Raw genomic sequence first — 14,918 nt, 5'->3', positions numbered from 1 at the left:
GCAAGTGGTGCGCGCGCAACGGCCTGTACCTCACTTCGCTGATGTCAAGATAAAACAAGAGCGGCCGGAAACTGAAAGTACGGCCGGCCAGCCATGATTAATTAGGGGAGGAGAAGCCGCAGAGCGCATGCTGGGCGAAGCCCTTTGATGTGGTGGCGGCCGTTAAAAAATGCAATTAGGAGGGAGGGAGGCTGATGCGCGTGCTTGTTTGGTCACGTGATTCACGTGAACTCAAAGAAAACCGCACCAAAAAGCCCTTGGTTTGACGAGTATTTTGAGCACTTGAATTCTCCCTCCGCTCAATGCGCATGCACATTGATAGGTCGCGAGACCTAAAAACAGACACTTTCTTCTAAAGCACTTTTTTACCATTTTTATTTTTTAAGAAGAACATTTGTCTGTATTTTGGCTAATTCCTGGGTTCCCTCCAGGGGAATCCACAAATCCTGGGTATCTTTACAATCCTGATGGTGTTGGAAAAAAAGGACGCAAATTTGACGCACATACCTTATGTGGACAAAACATTATAGGGGCCTAAGCGCGAACTCCCCAAATGGCCCAAAAAGGCTTAGCACGAGGGGGAGGCCTAGCAGCAATCAATCAGAGTACTTGTAAAGCGCGCTACTTACCCGTGAGGGTCTCAAGGAGCTGAGGGGAGGGCGGGAGGGGGGTTTGGGGGGGTTGGGGGGGTAGTGCTGCTACTGTTCGAAGAGACAGGTCTTGAGGAGTCTTCTGAAGGCGAGTAGGTCTTGGGTCTGCCGTATGTGGGTGGGGAGGGTGTTCCAGGTTTGGCAGCGAGGTGGGAGAAGGATCTGCCGTTGGAGGTCGCACGTTGGATGCGGGGGACAGCGGCGAGGCTGGCGGAGCGGAGCTGGCGGGTGGGGGTGTGGAAGCAGAGTCTGCTGTTCAGGTAGGCAGGTCCGGTGTTGTGGAGTGCTTTGTGTGCGTGGGTGAGCAGCTTGAAGGTGATCTTGTCGACGGGGAGCCAGTGTAGGTTTCTCAGGTGGGGGGTGATGTGGCTGCGGCGGGGGGCGTTGACGATCCAATTTCCAATTTAAAACATTTATAGAGCGCAACGCTCACCGTACGGTTTCTTGGCGCTAGTGGATCAGTCGGGCGGAGGCGTTTTGGATGGGTTGTAGTCGTCGTAGTTGTTTGGCTGGAATTCCTGCGTAGAGTGCGTTGCCATAGTCCAGTCGGCTGCTGACAAGGGCATGTGTCACCGTTCTTCTTGTTTCTGTCGGGATCCACTTCTAGATCCTGCGGAGCACAAGGAGGGTGTTTTAGCAGGAGGAGGAGACGGCGTTGATCTGTTTGGACATGGAGAGGGAGGCGTCGAGGATGAATCCTAGGTTGCGTGCATGGTCGGTGGGTGTTGGTGCTGTTTCCATCGTGGTCGGCCACCAGGAGTCATCCCAGGCTGAGGGAGAGGGTCCAAGGATGAGGACCTCCGACTTGTTCGAGTTCAGCTTCAAACGGCTGCTCCTCATCCAGTCGGCGACAGCCTTCATTCCCTAGGGAGGTTGGTTTGGGTGGTGTGTGGGTCCTTGGTGAGGGAGAAGATGAGCTGGGTGTCGTCGGCGTAGGAGATTATGTTGAGGTCGTGATGGCGGGCCACTTGTGAGAGGGGGGCCATGTAGACGTTGAACAGCGTCGGGCTGAGGGATGTGCCCTGAGGGACGCCGCAGATGAGGTCAGTGGCTTTGGATCGGATGGGTGGGAGGCGTACTCTCTGGGTTCTGCCTGCGAGGAAGGACGTGGTCCAGTCAAGGGCCTTCCCTTGGATTCCAGCTTCTAGGAGGCGTGTCTTTAGAGTGCGATGGCACACCGTGTCGAAGGTGGCTGACTGGTCCAAGAGGATGAGGGCTGGTGTTTCGCCGTTGTCTAGTTGGCGCCTGATGTCGTCTGTGGCGGCGAGGACGGCTGTTTCGGTGCTATGGTTGCATCTGAATTGGACTGGGACGGATCCAAGATGTTGTTGTCTTCCAAGTGGCAGGCATGTTGACAACATTTTCAAGGGGTTAACTGCATTTTCATCACGACGGAGGCAGGAATTTTCCTCAAATCTGGTTTAAAAACTATCACTTTTAATAAATACACACTGTCATTTGTAATCAGCAGATTTTACAATGAAATGGCCACAGACTTTGCCACTGACATGCAGCTTTGCTGATAAAACTATATAGTGTACAAACAATATGTTTGGAAATAGAGTTTCTGCAAATAGGTGTCATTTGCACATCACCAAGTAAAGTATTCTGGTTTGTTTTTATCCTATTTAACTTTTTGTTTGCATCGCACTTCTTTATTACAAGAAATGTGCTTTTGTAATTCCCGATATATTTTGAAATATTTGAAATATTCATTTACAGGCTATTTATTTAAATGTTATGTGTTAGAGAAAAATAACTGACATCTTCAGAAAGCTCACTTGACAAAAACCTCTAAATCTAGTAAGAAAGAAAAAACAAACCTCATTTTCCAAGCAGCAATTATATAAAAGACATACTGACATTTGACCTCTTTCCTTGAACAGACAGCAAATGTGTAAAGAGAAAAACAAGATTTAATGGCATCTTTAAGGCTCATTTACTTTCTGAATGAACAGAACAACTGTTCCTTTCCAGACTAAATGTAATCCCAGATGGGACTAGTAAATGCTAAAAATAGCTCGACCTGATAAAATTTTACTGGCAATTTCGAGTGGGCGAGTAGATTTGTAACGGCCTGCTTTAGACCATGATAGTCCACACAGAAGCGCAGGTCAGCTGACCCTTGCTTAGGCACCAATAGCACCGAGCTGGCTCAGGGACTACAGAAAGACTCAATAACACTTAGGTCTAGCATCTTGACCACTTCAGTCTTGATGCATTCTTGGACCCGGTCAAACATCTTATATGTCTGGTTCTTAATAGGTGGAGTGTGCCCATGGTCTATCTCCATGACAGCCTTGGGGTAAGCAAGAAGAGATGGGAAAATACCCCCCAGCAACTCTTTACACTCTGCTTGCTGTTCAAGTGTTAATTCTGAGGAGAGCTTAACTCTCTCAAACTAATCAACTTTCTGATCACCTTGCAATAGGTCAGGGAGTGGCTCACTCTCCTTCTCTACTACTAAAGCCAATACAAGTACAGAAAACGAGTAACACCTGCAGAGAAATGTTTTGAGACTATTCACATGGACCACCTTCTGAGGCTCCTGTACAGCATGTGTCAACTAAATAGTTGACATCAGAAAGCCACACCAATTTTCGTCCAGAGCCCTGGGACAGATGGCCTTCAGGACCCAAATTCCATGGCCCTCCTGGTACCAGTCAGCATAGCCTTCTGGTCATACCACTCCATCAGCTCCTGGCTGACATTAAGATGGTCCTGTGCTTTACTCAAGAACTAGGCCATCAGCCTCCGGAGGCCCAGGACATAGTCCCACAATTCACGTTCAAGGGCCTGAGGGTTGCCCTCTCAGCCCTTTTCGAGGAAGGTCAGGGAACCTCAGACAGGATGTCCAAAAAGAAAAGAAGTTCAAAGGGACTGAACCCTATTCCTCGCTGTGGTATCTCCTGGAAAGCGAACAATAGGCATAGCAAGTTCACATCCCATCTCCTCTTGAGGGGATCATGCTCTCCGAGGTCTTATCAAATCGATCCACCAGACCATTGGTTTGGGGGTGGTACATGGTGAAGAAGTGGTAAGGCATGCCTACTTCTTCCCACTTTACCTTCATATGAAAGAAAATTAATTTCATTTCTCTTTCTGAAACCACAGTTTGGGGTTATTATGCAGCCCTGGAAAAGAGCCCTTGGAGAGCCCTAGCTACCATCTTGAATATACTGCTCAAGGCCACCGCTTCCGTGTACCTGGTGCATGATCCACCACTAGTATGTACTTGTTATATTATTGGAGTCTGGAGCTCACCGAAAAAAACAGTAATTTGCAATTTTGTTAGGAACATACAGCCAGATTCATCAAGCCGAAATCAGCTCGCAAAGGGCCAGATTCTGAGAATCTGGTCCTTTGCGAGCGCTATCTTTGCATTTGGGATTCATCTTCCCAAATGCAAAAAATCGCAATTCTAAAAATCACTAAGTTGCGAATAATTGCATTTAAGGAATCTCAATTTGAGATTCCTTAAATGCAATTCATGAACCATTTTAAAATTGCGAAATCGCAATCTGGGGCCGCTATTTACCGCGAAGTCTAACTACGTGGTAAATAGCGAAAACTTAGAAAAATGCACTTCAGTGCTTTTTTTCTAAGTTGTATGTTACACACACACATGTCCTTTGGACATGTGTGTGCGCAACACCAGTGTACATTACCATTTCAGGGGTGCTACAGGGTGTTCTTTGATCACCCTGGCACCCTTGAAATCGCTTCCTTATTTACGAATCGCAAATAAGGAAGCTGTAGAAATCGCAATAAATATTGCGATTTCTACATGAATACCGTTTTGGGAGTCTTTATTAGCGATTCCTTAAAAATCGCTATTAAGGACTCGCAAAACAGGACAATGATGAATCTGGGGGTAAGAAACTTGTTCATTTCCAAATTTGGAGAAATACATTGTTTTCTCATACTTTTATGTTGGTTCTTAGTGTTTGACCTCCGGAAAAAAGAGCCCCTTTCGCAACACTCACTCACCATTTATTAATGTACTGATCCGGAGGATTAGAGGTGCACCACCACAAAATTCTTCAAAATTACGGAGGGCATTGCGAAGTGAAGAAGTCGAGCTTTACATATACTGGGACCTTTATCAGATAATAGGTATTTTCGAGATAGGAAGGAGAACACTAGCCCCACATCCCAACAAGATTAATTGGAACCCTCTTAAAAAAGCCACAGGGTGACACACAGCAAGGAATCAGGAAATGCTAGAAGACTAAAACATTGACCATTAGATATTTATGTTACAAAATATGCCCTGAAGAAGGTTGTGATCCAGCATAAATATCATTGAAATGCCGTGTCGACAGAACTTGGATTTCTTAAGGGTTTTTTTTTAATAAAAATCATGATCTTGTGATAATACACTTAAACAAAACAATTTATGTCCTAAGTGGATGAAATTTGCATATGGTGCCCACAAGTGTTTTTAAGATGTTATCATAAATATTGTAATGACATATAAGTGCAATAAAGATGGAATTGTATAGAATAGGTTTCAAAAATATTTTACGTTATTATTTTATGGAATGTAAAATTTTGGGTATGTTAAATAAATTATGCATTTTTACATAAAATACTGTTCAGAGAGAAGACCGTAATGCTGAACATTTTTATGGTGGTGCATCTCTAATCCTCTGGATCAGTACGAGAATAAATGGTGTGAGTGAGTGTCGCGCAGGGGACCCTTCTTTTGCTGAAATTTGTAATTAACCCTGTGGCTTTTGGTGAAATATAAGGGGACCTCTCCCATATTTGTGGGATTCTTAGTGTTTGAACATACAATAAAAGACATTCATCAGATGTATTCAATTTAAATGTTGATACGCTTGATGTAACAAACTAAAAGAGTTTTTCAAGATGAAAACAGCACAGCCAACAGGTGTTTCGTCTGAAACAACTTCCTCGGGCTGCTGTAATGTGGCACTGGTGATGGTGACCACATAGATGGTGTAGTAACTGGTAAGTAAAAGTGTGGACAGGATATGAGAAAGTAAATAAAGGTAGTAACTTTGTTGATTTGATGTATTGTTCTATCAGTCCAAAGTAAGGCAGTATCACAATTGGGGACTGAATTACCAACCATTCATGTATGCCCCCTTGATATGGGGAGTATTTGTAATGCACATCCAACAGGACAAGCTCAGGTTTAGTAACTAGGATGCCAGAAAAGGTGTGTACTTGTTACCCAAAGATGATGGGAGGATCAAAGGGACCAACTATATGAATCCCCACCCACTCAAAGGGTAGCCCACCTCGGGTGGGAGAACCAAAGGTGCCCTGGTCTGGCCAACAGACTTGCCCCTGGCCTGACTGGCCAGGAATGTGCGGCAAAACCTCTCTACATCCTGAACAACTTCTGGCCAGCAGAACACAGGTGATAAACTTGTCTTTTTCATGCCACAAAGACCCACTAAAGGTACTTCATGGGATAACTACAACAGGAAATTCCTGTGCATCCAATAAACCACCAGCCTTTTGCTGGATGCCGGTTCAGCGTCCGCGAGTTCACTGTTTAGGAGTCCATCTTCCAAAGTCCCCTTGTGCTTTCCACCTACTACAGTCGAGACCTGGTCCTGGAAAATCTTCTGCAGGCCCACAAGTGAGGTACACTCCGTCTGGGACTTAAATGTCTGCTCTCCTAACAGTCCTCCTTCCGCAAGCAGCTCCTGCAACACCAGCAGAAACTCATACTCCCAACACCTTATCCTCCTCTGGATGCTCGCCATCCTTTCCAACTGGAGCAGGAGGTACTGACACCAGGACTAGTGCCTTCTCAGAGTCTGCCCTTGATTCTGGTTCTGGTGTGCTCCCCTCTGGTCTCTATTCCACTACAGTAGTCTCCTCCGAAAAAGGAAGTGGTTTACAGTCTTTGCCCTGGTGAGCACAACAGATGAAGTCCAGCTGAAAGGGCTCCCGATTCTAGCCCGCGTTCAACAAGATCATTCCCCAGAAAGCATCCAGCACCCTGCTTCTCTCACACCCCCACATCCACCATGGCCTTCTTACCATTCACCTCTACCTCCACTCTGGCAAGAAAGTACTCCATGTGAACAATGTTAGCTACCAGACCTTAACCCATGAAATCAGGGATGATCTCCTCAGGTTTGTGATATTTTCACCCAACCATAGTCATGTGGGCACCAGTATTCCTTATGGCTGGAACCGGCCTTCCACACTCCTGTAGCCCCTCAAGCTTGGGTGAATATGCTTAAAGGCCTCTGTATCTAGTTTCCAAGTGACTTAGTTAAACTCCGTTGAGCCTCCCTTTATGTCTGGCTCCACACTTACTCATGGGCACCGCTGGCACAGCATCCTTAATTTGGCAGTCTTTTACGTGTCCCTCTCAATTACACCAGCAGCATTTCACTAGATTGGGAGTGAAAGAAACCTTCCCTCCAACCCCATTCTGGAGCAGACTAGGGGCCCCGCTCCTGTTGGACTCTGTACTGGCCCAGAGCCTTGGAACTATTCTGGACCTTCCACCTGGTTTAGAAACAGACTGCTGGGTTGTAATATCCCCACTGGGCTTGGAATTATGGTGCTTCTGCCCCTTGTTAACTCTCTTGGCAGGTTTTTCTGGATACTGGTCAGTAAGGTCAGACAAGTACTGTTTGAGAGGGTTAGAGCAGCCTTCTCTGAGACTACCCGATTCACGGACTGGTAATCATTTGTGTCCATGCCTCTCCCCTCTTCTGTCAAGCACTGTATCTTGAATCAAATTCTCAAAACAGAACGCCAACTGCTTTCTAGTTTTCATTGAACCTCTGAAAGTACTGGGCTGGCTTCCACCAAAACCATCTAATCAGAGCATCCTTCATACTTTCATGTGTCAGTTTGTCCTTCTCAGGCATCCTTTCAATGACCTCAGTCCCAACCTCAGTCCCTGCCGAGGGAGGTGCTGCCCTGGCTGTTCGTTTAGACATTGAGCCTTGCTAGTGAGTTCAAAAGTATGGATCCAGACAAGAATATCTGTGCCTGGGCCATGCATATATATCAATTCCTTTGGCCCCTTGGGGTGTTCTCCTTAGACTTGGAGGGATACTATCACCAGAGCTGACCCCTTTCTCTGCTGCCAGTCAGAGTTTTTCTATCTCCATGGCTTTCTGCTCCCTCTCCAATTCCCTATCTCTCTCCTTATCCTGTATCTCAATCTCCTTCTCTTTCCAAGCCACTATTTTTGTCTGTCCCTTAGCCGCTACTCATCTGTCTGGCAGGCCTTTTTTAGCTACCCCCACTCAAATTTCCTTGCCTTCCCCTCTGCTAAACCCTTAGCTTCCTGGGATTGCAGCTAGTTTCAAGGACTCTGCTAGGTCAGTCTATCCAAAGGAGGTGAATCATGGAGCAGGGGAAAAGTTAACTCCAGAGATAGGGGGAAGAAAAAGTAGAGGGGAAGGTCTGAGGGAAAGCACAGGAGAAAGAACAGGGAAAGGCCTTGGAGCAGTTCTAGAAAAAGCCTGCACTAAAGGACTTTGGATGTTTGTGACATCAGTGCTCTCCTGTAAGTTTTCCACCTCCTTCTCACTCTGCGCTACAATGGCCAATCCCTCCAAACATTTTCCGATGTGGCTAACCAAGTGTTCCCTGTTCTTAGACCATGGGACCCTCCACCCTCACTCAGTAAGCCCTTCTTTGCTATTTGCTTTAATTCATCTACGGACCAGTACTTTAGTTCAGACTACTTTCCAGTATTACCTGTCATCTAAAGGACTCATAAGCTGGTGTCAGTGTCCACTGAGTCGGATGCCTACTCATTCAACACCGCTTGCCCACCAAAATATGACGATCGCATTCTTGGGACACTAAGTATTTCAGGAGTTACTGGGATCCAGTTGCATCAACAGGAGATGTTCCCCTCTGGGGTCCTGGGGCCACAGTACTACTCGAACTCACAGTGAAAAACCAAGTACTCCTCTACAATACTTGACTCTCTCTAGATAGCGAGATAGAGCAGTCAAGGCTTACTAAAAGAGGCAAAATGGGTTAGACATTCAGAATACAGTTTACCCCCTAATACCAGTTAATAAGATTAATGACCGGTCAGCGCTTTACTTTATAAAAGTAAAGTACTTTAATATACACATGTTAAATGTACTACACATAACACTGAGATACACAGTGGAAACCAGAAGGCTCTACAACCCTCTGGACCAGAGTCCTGACTCAAAACAGTAATTTAGCACCTAGACACTAAGCCCTAAAAAAATTGTTAACATTGCATTCTATAGACACCGTTGCACAGGGTTACTCTTCAAAGCCAGAGCAATGGTACCAATACGTGTATTGCAGTGTTAGGGTTTCAGAAGTTGAAATAAAGTAAATGTTCCTGGTCCACCCTCTGTTCCACCACCCAAAAGAACAGAAGTGCCCACCTCCCTTGGCAAGGACACCTCTTTGGTGTTGTCAGGGATCGAGAAAGGTAACCACTGGACTACCTGTAGGAGGGTAGTGGCTGGCCAAGGGTGCCAGTCCACCCAGATACCTTCAGATGACCCAAAAGAGGTGGGGGTCTGTGCCACAGAGCCCACTTATCACAGTATAGATTTTCTAATAGCAGGGCACCCACTGGAACAGACCTGGAACTGGTACCTACTAGCTACCAGTGTCGGTCAAGCAAGGACAAAGCTGGAGACTATGAAAGGAGTCGGGCAGGGATCAAGCGTTCAAATGGTAAAAACAGGACACTCTTCCCTCAGCTACACACATTAACTGAAAGCACCCACACTTCCCACAGCACTGGGAAAGGGTCAGGGGCCAAGGAGTCTCATCTTCAACAACCACAGAGAACCCCCAGTCTTCCTCGATGTTGATGTGCAGCAAGTTGTTTTTTCCTGAGCAGCTGTCTGAAGTCTCCTCGAGTTCCGAAGGACAGGATAGCCTCCACAACCCTCAGACAGCTCTGTCTCGGTTTCTGTTTCAATGCCAGTTAGACAAGCTGTAGCCAAACTCCTTCCATCACACTGGCAAATTCCTTTCACCTGTAATCCATCACAGAGACACCTTCTCAAGTTCAAACCCTATTCTTAGGTATGTAAGAAGAATGACAATCCAATCTTCAGACTCCACTCCTACAGACCCCTTGTGAGTGCCTTGTCAGAAAAGAGAACCGCCCTGAACAACCAACTGGCTGATAAGGGCACACTTATCATTCCCTGAGTGACAGGCTAATCCAATAAGGGGGTATGCTACTTTTGCATTCCGGGTGCCCTTCCAATCCTCGAGCATACTCGCTGCATGTTCACAGCATGATCAGTCCATGTGAAGAGGGCTCTTGGTAACTGTCTGTCTTATCCCCCAGAGAGGCATTTTAATTAACTCCATACCAGGAGGTTCTGACCGTCACCCAGCAGAAAGGGAGGTGGTTCCCCCACCAGAGGGAGTATTACCTAAATACTGATAAAAAACGAGTGTCTACCCCAACTCACCAAACTTCTGCCAAGACTAGGGAGAGGCCCAGGGGAGTTGGAACGCCCATCAGAACAGATTCCAGCTCAGCTCACATTAAACGCAATGGCTCGCCATCCTCACCCAGTGAACTCACTGGCTCTCAATACACACATACTGCAAAGACAAAAAGAATCTACGTAAGGGAGACTGCAAAGACTTTACCAGGAAGAAGCTGGTAGGCAGCCCATACTAAAGGGTACAGGTGTATGTAACAGGGTATAGTTTAATGCTGCCCCCCGTATCAGTCAACCACAGCCTGGGTAAAAAAGGAAATGACCACTATCTATAAAAGAAGAGTGCCTTATACAAGTCCCCTCAACCTCCGAGTCAAGCTCTATGATCTCAATCGAAGTAAACAGGAAGACCTTCAGTGGACATGTGCGAATATCATGTTCACACATGTAGAAATCAAGAAACCTTACAGTGCTTACAAATGACTCGCCAGGAGATCAACACAGGGCAGTGAAGCACGTTCTCCAGAAACATGCAGAAGAGTTCCCGTCCAACAACAGGTAATAATGTATACCTGGCATAAGAATTACCTACGAAACAAGGATTCCCCAATACCAGAAGCTATTTGATTTATGCATTGAACCCTTAGCACAGATGCTATGATCAGATTCAGGGCTTATCCTGTTTAAGTACTTTGACTATGAAAATGACAAAGTGCTCTTTGCGTCTCTATTGCGGCTCGAACCATCTCACAAGTAGACAAAATCACAGACGAGTTTGGCCAGATGGCAGGAATTACATGAACAAATGCAAGTCTAATGTCAAGACCTGAAAGTCTGCCTTTCAATCACTTAAAGAGGTGGAGGATATTAGATTACAAAAGATCTGAACTCTTTAGTTACTGCTAATATAGAGACTGTTGGTAGGAAAACTGAGAACATCCTAAAGCGAAGGTTCTTTTCCCCTCCGTATCTATGGCAGTCTCTCTCTAATGGGATGTCAACTATTCTGTCAAGAAGGGACAAGGGGAACCCATTAAATCGCTCGGGACCATGGGTAGCAAGTATTCATCAAAACAACAAGTGGTCCTGAGCATACGAAAATAAGGAAAACAATTGATATATATAGATCACAATGGAGCTCTATATAGTTCAAGATACCACATTGCAGTCTCAGTATCTGAAACGGACTTCTGCAAATCACCTATAGCTTTCAACAGACTATGCAAAATAATGTCATAGGACCAGATGTCCCAGAGTGATCAATTACAAGACCCGTTATTCCGGTGTTACATCACCGTGCAAACCCTAAAGATTGGGCTTCATCAATTCCAGCTCCCATACAGAATTCATAACCACATTCTATGGAACGGTTTACCCATTAAGAATAACGTGGGTGACCCTATAAGAACTCTCTCATCTGAAGCCAATTCCACTTCAAGCCACCAACTCGGTGTGGTAAATAACTGTGTTCAGGCAAAATTAATTTACTTGTCCTGATGATGATCCCGTGATACCCGAGCTGGGGATCGAAACGTCGACCTTAGAGTAGTTCATACATGTACTTCCCTGTTACTATTGGTTGTATGAATGACTCCAGGATACACTGCTAATGTATAATTCATACCAGTGACCTGCAAGCTCACACTGTTTGCCTGATAAATTTTCTTCACTTACCTTTACTTTCCTACCTTTTTCCTCCTTGCAAGGCACAGGACTGTGCCCCAATTTAACCCTTATTTCTTGGGTTATTTGTTGTATTTTTGAGATCACAAATTTATTGAACCAATAAATATTCCTTGGCCGGCTGGTCAAGGAATCTTGAACTATATAGAGCTCCATTGTGATCTATATATATCAATTGTTTTCCTTATTTTCGTATGCTCAGGACCACTTGTTGTTTTGTCAACTATTCTGTAACACGTGTATTTATTTTATGCAATGCATTTATATTTTAGATTTAAAAAGTGGTACTGCCAACCTTACAAATATGATGTAGGCCAATACAATAAAAAATGATCAGGTCAATAATAAAAGTTACAGACGAAAGTATATTAGATCTGCTATCATTATCCAATCGTGCATTATGGTGGTAAGGGGTCTGTATCTAAATATTCAGCACCTACGATTTTTTTTTATGTGAGAATAAAGGTTCTTCAATGTGCCGCTGGGATTTGATGTGATATTAGGAAAGCAGCAAGAATTCCCAACTATGGATATCACCAGCAAATCCGAGATAAACCTGATGCTCTGTAATCTGTGTGATGCCATTAGCATGCCAATTCATACAGTGAGGTGTCTAAATTGTGATGGCCTGCTAGGAGAAAGCAAACTACTCCATTGGGATATGCAAAACTGGAAAGTATTGGGCGGTCAAAACAAATATGTTCAGTTGGAAACTTAGACTACAATAATGCCACATCAACACAATGCAGATACGCGACAATATATTGGAAAACACAGGTGATGCCTGTATTTATAAATGGATAATTTTGCTGAATCAAAATATGGTTTTCTTTTTGCCAACAGTTGAGTGTTCGGATACGCTGCTGTGGCTTACCTTCTACCACAGTCCTGACCGCACTCTCCTGCAGTGCTGTTCTAAAGGTGTCAAATCCAAAGACCTTCTTGAGTGTTTCCATGACCTTATCATCCACTCTGGAAGAGGAAGCCTTGGCGTTCATCTTGTACAGGGGATAGGGTCTGAAGAGAGGAGACCGAATGCAGCTTAAGGCAAGCTCAATGGATTGGGTTGGTGACTGAAGGAACTTCAGTTATGTGCTCCAGGATACACCATGTATCAGCAATCAAAAGGATGGACTTTCATCTTGATGGCCACACGGTAACAACCCAAGTGCCTCTATGATGAGCAGCAAGCAGCGTAACTTAAAGCCATAGACTGAAATCCTGGCATCACCAAGTGTATTTTTGCCACATGGTTGGTCAGTTTGAAGACAATCCTCCACGACAACAGAATGCAGCTCACACAGAACAAGTCCTAGGGTCCACGGAATAATGTTGGTGCTGAGAAATGGACAAAGCTCTATTGGAGAAGTTTGGGCTTTCCTATCCCCAACATGATCTCTAGTACAGCCTGGTACAGCAGCAGCGTCGTTATAAAACTATGTAAGAAGTGATGTGAGTCTTTCAATGTCTCTCACTCGGCTCCTTATCTCTCTCCTGAAGAATATCTCACTGCCACTGCTCTCTGTGTCCGGGTCATGTCTCTCAGTTTACTTCTGCGTTTCTTTGCAAATGTCTGTCCCACTATGTTGTCTATCCCTCCTGTCTGCGCATCACGGTCTCTAGCTTCAGCTCTTTGATGTCTGAGTGCACCTTCTTTCACCTACCAATTTCTCATAGATTCGACTATCTCTATCTTCACTACTAACCCAATTTCCTCTACTTGTTTGCGTTCTCTGCTCACGTAGTTGGATGTCCTGCATCGATGTCTACCTGCCTACCCCTTCTCTTGAAATGTACCCTCGTGGTCTCACTTAGGTTACCTTACTGTTGTCTCACCTATCTCTATTTTTGGTAGGTGCTTCATAAGTCCTCTCCTGTCTCCTTTCCAATCATTCCTTAGTGCTTCCCTACTCTGTTGTGGTTTAACCCTGTAGATTATATGCTGTGGGTACATTTCCTGGACTCACCTTTCCTTTGACATCTCCTCGGCTCTTATATTATCTCCTCTTTCCGTTAATCTCTCGGTAAAACACCCTGCTCTTTTGATAACACTTTTTCTGTTAATTTTCCCTGGTGTTATTCTTCTTTTCTCGGTCTCTTCCTAAGCCTCCTCTTTTGCTCTCCTAAATACCCCCGTCTGTCTCTTGGTTCCTGCCAGCTGCTCCAGTTTTGAAGATCTCGCAATTTTGTTTGGTCTGTTCCAGAAATTCTCGGTCTGCTTTGATTTCTTTCCTACGTCTCGTCTATCTCTTACGTCTTCCCTGTTCCTAATATCTCCGAGGTGACCCACTTTCTGTATCCCTGGTGCACTCCCTCTTCGGTCTTTGAACTCCCCTTCTTTTGGTCTCGTACTTTCCTTAACTTCGACTCAACTTCAGCTCAGCCCAGCGCGTTTTGATGATGTCACATAGTAAGGCTTTCTGCTAAAAGTAACCGCTGAGCGGTTGCGTCTCCCTCTGTTTCCTAGTCTTCTCGCTCAGTGACAGCCGCCTGGTAGTCAGTAATATCAGCTCTACCGGCAGCAACAGCGTGGAACAGCGCCCGTGCACATAAAAAGAAGACTGGAGCTGTAGAAATAGAAGAAGGACACTTTCTGCTGTAATATGCAAGTCGGCCATCTTGTAGTATGGTTATAGTTTGAAAAGAGGGCCGCCGATGATATTTGGTGTTGGCTAAGTAGCAGCATAGCAAAGATCATATTTACGTGGCCATGATCTCGTAATCCTGAGACAATAGGGATGGAGTCAGCAAATGTGGTGGCAGGATCAAAGGCTGGTAGAAAAAAAATAAGTGCTGGTAAAGCCAATAGAGCTGAAATTCTATTGCAGGACCGGAGGCTCCAATTATGCTTTCTCATTTCTTTAATGAAATGCCCAGCAGCCATAGAAACAAATAAACTACAATACCCAGAAACACATGGGTAACAACCATAGAGTGTGTGGTATATAAAGCCATATAGAGAGTCACTCATCCTCTTTCTTTGCTCCTCTGCAGCCAGTTAAGTGCTTTTGTCTTACTTTGCATGTGCTGCTTGTATTGACTTTCTGTTTGCTTTATTGCTATCGCGTGCTTTCTGCGCTATCAGCGCTTTTGTGTTGATTGTATTGCACGCACCTTCTGCTTGTCATTTTCCGCGTTCGCTGCTTTAGCGCTGCGGTGTGTAGCTCGT

At 45.1% G+C, this 14,918-nt stretch overlaps 1 protein-coding gene across 2 annotated transcripts in view; it reads right to left on the bottom strand.

The window, feature by feature from the left end:
• The window catches only part of RECQL5 (RecQ like helicase 5), a 769,601-nt gene extending 754,962 nt beyond the window's left edge, over positions 1–14,639 (bottom strand). The window contains exons 1-2 of one of the 2 annotated variants that reach the window (XM_086930749.1): positions 12,624–14,075; positions 10,091–10,226 (exon numbers count right to left, since the gene is read on the bottom strand). Coding sequence is in view for 1 of the 2 variants with exons in the window: in XM_086930748.1 (XP_086786874.1) it covers positions 12,624–12,747 (124 nt within the window). In the remaining variant the exon portion in view is untranslated. Of the gene's footprint in view, positions 1–10,090; positions 10,227–12,623 lie in introns of both variants that reach the window. The other variant, XM_086930748.1, reaches the window with a different exon arrangement.
• Between the last annotated feature and the right edge of the window lie 279 nt (positions 14,640–14,918).

Source organism: Lissotriton vulgaris, chromosome 7, assembly GCF_964263255.1.
Source record: "Lissotriton vulgaris chromosome 7, aLisVul1.2, whole genome shotgun sequence".
NCBI lineage: Eukaryota > Metazoa > Chordata > Amphibia > Caudata > Salamandridae > Lissotriton > Lissotriton vulgaris.
Note: the sequence above shows the minus strand (reverse complement) of the source record. Positions and strands in the feature narration are given on the sequence as shown.